Raw genomic sequence first — 6,453 nt, 5'->3', positions numbered from 1 at the left:
TGCCCGGGACCCCGCCGCGGGCTCCCGGCACATTGTCCGCCGTTTATGGCCTCTCCCCTCCCCCCGCCGGGTATTTCCTCACTTTTTATAACTTACTTTGATCCGGCCTCTCTTTGTCCTCGCTTCCTTCGCAAATTTTATTGTCCCCGTAGCCGGCCCGCGGAGTCGACAGCACGGCCTCCCTGCCCGCCGAAGTTTCCAAACTGTACTCGGGCGGGCCCGCCTTGAGCAGCTCCCCAGGCGCGCCCAGCAGCGGCTCTGCCTTCACGGCCGCCTGGCCCTGGCCCTGGCCCTGGCCCTGGCCCTGGCCCGGGGCCGCCTCGGCGCGCGGCGCGGGCTCCAGCCAGGTGCGGAGGTACCTGCTCTCGGCCGCGGGGACGCCCTGGGGCTGCAGGTAGGGGTGGTAGACGGACGGCAGGCTGCCGGACGCGTGCGGGCTCAGCGGCGCCCACGAGGCGCCGAACACGGGCGCCTTGGGCTGGAAGCTGCACGAGGGGAAGTCCAGGTGCTCGCCGGGGCCCGGCTGCCGCGGGCTCGTGTACTGGCCCGAAGGAAACTTGGCTGGAGGCGCGTCCTCGCTCTCGTGACTTATGATCGAGTCGACATAATAGCTGCTAAGGGTCCCAGAAATGGACATTCTCAGACATTATCCGGGCGCTCGCCGGGGGGAAGGGGGACGCGCTCGGCTCCGCGGCGGCGCCCGAGCAGGGAGAAGGTGGCACCCGGACCCGGTGTGAGGGCTTTTCGGACGCGACCCCCCGGCCCCCCACCCTCCCACCCCCACCCCCGGCTCAACTTCTCAGCCAACAAAGTACAGTGGAGCAGCCTGGCTCGGCGCTCCGTGCAAAATGATTGGTCAAAGTTTTTCCGACTGCCTGATAAAGCGTCAGCTCCGACATCAATCAATCGGGCGAGGGGGCTGCGCTCTCGCCGTCATCCGTCCGCACCCGCATTCCATATCGAGGATGGATGGCTTTATGCTGATGCAATGTGCTACCACGTCAGGGCTCCGGCGGACACGTAACCTCAGCCCGAGCCGCCGGTCGCCCGTCCCCCCCCCATACCCCCCTCCTTTGGCAGGAAGCGCGCGGGAGGTGGGGGGGGGGAGTTCTCGACATGGGGCGGCGGGGGCGGAGGGAAAGCCGCGGGCTGCCTCGGGAGGGACCAGACTGTGGAGCCCTCTCCCCAGGCGGGTCGGGGCGAGAGGGAAGGAGGGAGCCCCAGCCTGGAGAGCAGCCCCAGTGACCCCACAGGAGAATTAAGGAGAAGGTGGTTCTGCCTCCCCCCTTCTCACCGCCCCCCTCCTCCACCTTCACCTCCACCTCCACTTCCACCCCGCAGGCCCTGGCTTCCTCTCTGTCCCCTTGACAGAAGATGTTTATTATTAAACAACATCAGCAACATCAATCCACTGGAGAAATACAAGGGATGGGGACAAGCAGCGGGGGCTGTTAGGGGACACCATCACGGGCTGTGGAGGGACCCTCTGGGCGCTATTTGGGGGAAGTTTCCCCGGCCCAGGCTCCCAGAGGTCCCCTGAGTCCTGGCAGGGAGTGGGCATTCGGGGATCCTACCTCTGCCCTGAAGTGGGGACCTGACTGAGGTGAAAGGGATACATCAGGCCCTGGACACTTGAGGCTCTGAAAGAGTTTTACTACAAAAATCCAACACCTCTAAGCACACAAGGGAGCCACCTCGCTTCGGCCTTAGCCAAAGGGGCAGAGTGGGCCAAAACTTCCTTCCGCCCTCACCCCTAAAGTTGCCCAGATCACGGGGGGCTAGCTACCAGGGAGACTCAAGAGAGCCTCCCTGAGATGGCCCCAGAGCAGAGGCACAGGGAGGGGACCCGTTATCTCTATTTCCACCCCATCCCCAGTGGCAGCCTAAGGCCCACTGCTCAGCTCACCTCTGCACGCCTCTCCTTGGGGCTGGGGGCTTCTCCCAAGTGACTCCCAATACGGAAATGGGGGGCGGCAGACTGGACGCCCGGCTGGGTCGCAGTCTCTCAGACCTCCCTCTGCCTCCCCTCCCGAGGAGCCAGTCGCTGGAGCTTCAGAACAGCTCGCTTTATTGGCATCCACTCCGGCGGCCCTGCGCTGAGAGTCCCGCGGGGCCAATGCTGGCTCCCTGGCTCGCCTCCCAGCGTCGCTCTGCCGCCCCTTTTCCCGAGTGCAGCTGCTTCTGTGGCGTGGGGCGCATGGGGAGACCCGGCCACGGAGCCGACCCGGTTCTGCCTGGGTTCGGCCCTGTGGAAGGGTGAGTCGGCCTGGAATTTCTCTCTCGGTAATTCTCAGACCCCGGGTTGTCACACAGCAGGCTGCCCTCAGCGCCCTGGCTTCGCCCCCCACCCCCAACCCCAGCCCAGTGCTTTTTAACAAAGTGGGGGCGGCCGTTCTAACTTGGGGGGCTTTGGGGTCCTACGCCTGGGCCCTGCGGAAGGCTGCGGCAGCTCACCTCTGTGCAGGCACCAACACATTCCCGCCCCGCTTTTCTTTCCAAATGAAGCCATCTCGTGTCATTACGTGTGAAATACGAGGGCGAAGCGCCATATTTCTTCACATTATGGCGATTTCAAAATGATTTTTTAAAGATCAATGCCGGCGCCCAGCCGGCCCCCTCCTTCTCAATTCCCCGGCTCTCCAAGGGCGGCAGCCCGGGATCCGGAACCAAGCAGCGTGACGCTGGTTTTTTTCCGTGGGACCCAAGGAGGGACACAAGCAGCTCATACCAATTCTTCTAGGAAACAGTTAGATGCTTGGGAAAGTCAGAGGGAGCCCCGAGCCTCACCAGCGAGGGGAGCAGGGCGTAGAGCGAATGAATCACAGTTAAGGCAGAGCACCTGTTCCCGATTTGCCAGACCAGACATAGGGAGTCTGCTGTCAGCTTTACCTGTAATAAATATATTCTTTAGGGAGAGAGAACAAAAAAAATACCTCCCTTGCCATAAATAACAGTGTTATGAAGCATGTCAAACTGAGTATATGATTTCCTGTGGTATATAAATTCAGGGCCCAAAAGGGCACGTGGAGAGTGGGCTGGGTTTTTTATTTATGGAAAAGTCAGCACCCTAGGTGTGGAGGATCAGGGCTGGGCAGGCACTGGGCTGAGTGTGGCTTCCCCGTTGCCGTTGCCTATCTTTGCAACAAGGGCATCAGGAGGGCCAGATCAGTTAGGGAAGAAGTTATAAGAGAAGGGGCATTGTACCTTAAGGAAGGTGACATATCTCAGGGGCAGAGTTGGGGCTGCAAGTTGCTGAATGCCCCCCCCCCCCTGTCCCCTGGATGCTGAAGGAGGGTCTCAGACCTCTTTTCTTACTGTCAGAGTTTAGACTTTCCTCACAATGATACCAGAGAGAGGACAATTTTACCAAGAGAGATTTGGAGGTCTCCATTATCTGAGAAGAGGTGGCTGGGGGTGGGGTGGGAGTGAACTAGTTCTGGCATCTTCCTCCAGCTGGTCTCCCTCAGGTGGGAATGCAGGTGGGGTAAACCCAGCCTTGAGTCTCCTTCCAGGCAGTGTTGTTGCACTCCACCAACTGGAGCTCAGACCAACAATTATGGGTTCAGCTGAGAGGGAGCCCCTTGCTTGTGTGCTGAGATACCTCTCCTCTCTCCTCCCGCCCTCAAAAAAAAAAAAAGATCCTGTTTTCTCTCCCAGACAATGTTACTCATCTTGAGCGAGTCCAGGAAACAGGATTGTAACTTCTGGTGCCCCGTTCGAAAGATGTGTCATAGAGGGGTCACTTTGTCCAGAGAGAACAAAGCTTCTCCCCACTGCACCCCCAAGCCTAAAGAGAAGTGAAGGGCATCCCTGCAGCCTCTTACCATTTCCTGCACAGGAGCTGAGCCTGAGGACAGCTGGGGCTGGTAGCTCAGGGAAGAGCAGGCAGGCAAAAGCGACAGACCCTGGTCACACTGGGGCCCAAGGCAGCCACCAGTGAGCGGGGCAAAGTCCGGGAGAGGAGAGCGGAGACTGACTCCCAGGAAACCAGCCGGCGAGTGTGTGTGTACTTTGAGAAGGGCTTTTGGTAAGGATTTCTTTACTGGCCAGGAAGAAGAGAGACATTTTAACAGGAGGTAAGCAAAGGGAGAGTGGGGGGTGAGGGGGAATCAATGGAAAAACAGAAGCTAGAGAGACTTTGCTTTTAATTAATAAGCTATTCTGAATTGTAAGCATGATGTATGCAATTCAATGTGTGTGTCCTGTGTAATTTTAAAAATCAAGGTTTCTTTATGGGGAGTCCAATGTGTAAAGGCGCCTTGTGCTATATTATGTATAAAACATGTAGAAAATCTATTGACCCAACTACAATACTGAGTGTGTTTGAGTGCTCACATCTGGGTCTGTAATTGTGCTCAAATAAGAAAATCTAGAACCCAAAGGCTTATGTGTACATTTTTATAGTCATCACACATCCATGGAAAAGGGGGAAAAACTTGTGTAATTCAGTACTTAAATTGTAGCTATGAAATTTTGTCTGATTTGGGAGCCTTGCTTAGAAAATCTGCCCCTCAACTTGATCAAGTGAAATGTATGCTGTGTCCTCAAACCCATGTGTGTGATTTCATCCAGATTCCAGTACAGTTTCCTTCCCAAATCATTGTCTGGAAGGTGAAGGGAGCATCTCAAGTTGGCTTAAAAAAAGTCATGAAATGTGTGTGTCCAATAAGGAAATCCATTATTGTACAATGCCGCTTAAGTTGTAGGGACAGTGTGTCGTGTATGATGCTTCTTTCAGAGTAGTGATGGACACAGAGAGGTGGGGGCACCATTACCTCTCCATGTGTCTGTCCTGCACAAGTGTGGCAGAGAGATGAACAAAGAGGAGCTGAGCCTGAAAGCCCTCCACTGACTGTGGAGTCAGGCAAAAGCATCGCTGTGTTGTGTACAACGAATTAGAAAGACCCCGAATCTCTGTCTTCAAGCCCCAGAGGCATTTCTTCTGACCCAGGATCAGAGGCCAGGCCCGCTTTGAGAAAGAGTGAGGTTTCATGGTTAAAACATGGAGAAAGACACACTCATTCCATGGTTAAGAAGCCAAAGTCCCCAGAACTCTCACCCTTTTACACAAAACGGGTCCTCAACCAGAGTTCACATCTAATCTGCACACAGGTTCAACCCTTAATGCTTCCACACCCCCAGAATGGAGCTCTTAATTATAAAGCAACGAAATTTTCTGCCAAACCACCCTCCCAGGATGTCAGAGGTGAAGGGAAGGATGGAGAGGTCAGTGGCCTAAGCAGACCTTGTTGGGATCTTCTTACCCACTCTCAGCCATAGGATTTCCAAGGTGGTGATGGCTGCTGCCTTCTTGGCTGGTGGGGTGGTGTGGTGGTGGTGGGTGTATCCAGGAGACCAAACGGGGTGGGCAGCAGGCGGGGCAGAAAGGAGCCAGGCAGGTAGAAGGTTATTACGGAATTGCTTCCATAAAACCTGTGGCTGTTGTAAAACTCCGCTTCCAAAGACTTTATTTCCTCTTTTCTCTCTGACATCCCCCTTTTTTCTTTTTTACAGCACTTTTCCTGGGAGGGGGCGGTGGTCGAGGGATGGCAAGTATGGAAGACAGTCAGGCTCCCAAGGGGCCCCCCCGGCAGGTTTGTGAGCAGCCAGCGAAAGTAAGGTAAGGCAGCAGGGCTGTTCCTCCAGGCGGCCTGCACTCAGAGCCATGACAAGAGAATTCAAAGGAGAACATTGTTGGCTTTTGCTCATCAGGACAGTGGGCTGAAAGTCCCATTTCCCCAGGCTGGGGTGGGTCTCCCCAGTGTCCCTCTGTCCTAGCAAAGGTTCCTTGTTCAGAGGCCCCTCTCGCCTTCCAAGTCAGCCTGGCGCCGCGGGAGCCCCATCCGGTCGGCCCCTTTGCCACATTTCCTCCACCACCACCGCCGTAAGCAAGGGGGAAAGTTTGGGAACAAAAGTTAGCTTATGCTTCTGAACTTCCTCCTCTTTCCACCAATGATTTTAGTCCTTCCTTTCCTGGTCACAAAGCTAGCAGTCTCAAGAGGACTGGGGTCACAAGGGTGTCTCTCTGCCCTCCCAGTCCCTCCCCCCACCCCAGTCCCCAGTTCTGTTCCTGGTCACCTTCTTAGCCCAGGTTGAGCTACCCAACAACCTGAGCTCCCACCCAGGCTAAGATCCCATTTGATGAACCCAGCCCAAGGCGCTCTGTGGAAGCTCTTAGGGGACAGTGGGGGGAAGGTGCCAACTAGAGAATTCCGGCAAGGGGAGGGTCCTGTGACAGTCCCTCTTCAGGAGGTCCTGCACCATTAGAAGGCTTTAAAGGGGTCCCTGGAGGCTGAGACTGCAAGGGATACTGGTATTTCCCTCCTAGAACCAAAACAGGACCTAGGGAGCCTTCTCCAAGGACCTGAGATTTCCTGCTGAGCTGGAGCCCCAGTCCCCCAAAGCTTGCAAAGACTCTTCAGTCCTTGTTGGACCCGAGGTTGAAGCTGGGGC

General features: G+C 56.1%; 1 protein-coding gene across 1 annotated transcript in view; it reads right to left on the bottom strand.

The window, feature by feature from the left end:
• The window catches only part of HOXB9 (homeobox B9), a 4,841-nt gene extending 4,204 nt beyond the window's left edge, over window positions 1–637 (bottom strand). Inside the window, exon 1 of the mRNA XM_004707085.2 lies at window positions 97–637. Within this exon, the coding sequence (XP_004707142.1) occupies window positions 97–637 (541 nt within the window). The remainder of the gene's footprint in view (window positions 1–96) is intronic.
• Between the last annotated feature and the right edge of the window lie 5,816 nt (window positions 638–6,453).

This window comes from Echinops telfairi, unplaced genomic scaffold, assembly GCF_000313985.2.
Source record: "Echinops telfairi isolate 266 unplaced genomic scaffold, ASM31398v2 ScPeMD7_7458;HRSCAF=8496, whole genome shotgun sequence".
Classification (NCBI taxonomy): domain Eukaryota; kingdom Metazoa; phylum Chordata; class Mammalia; order Afrosoricida; family Tenrecidae; genus Echinops; species Echinops telfairi.
The sequence above is the reverse complement of the archived record's forward strand: the minus strand, read 5'-3'. Positions and strand labels throughout refer to the sequence as shown.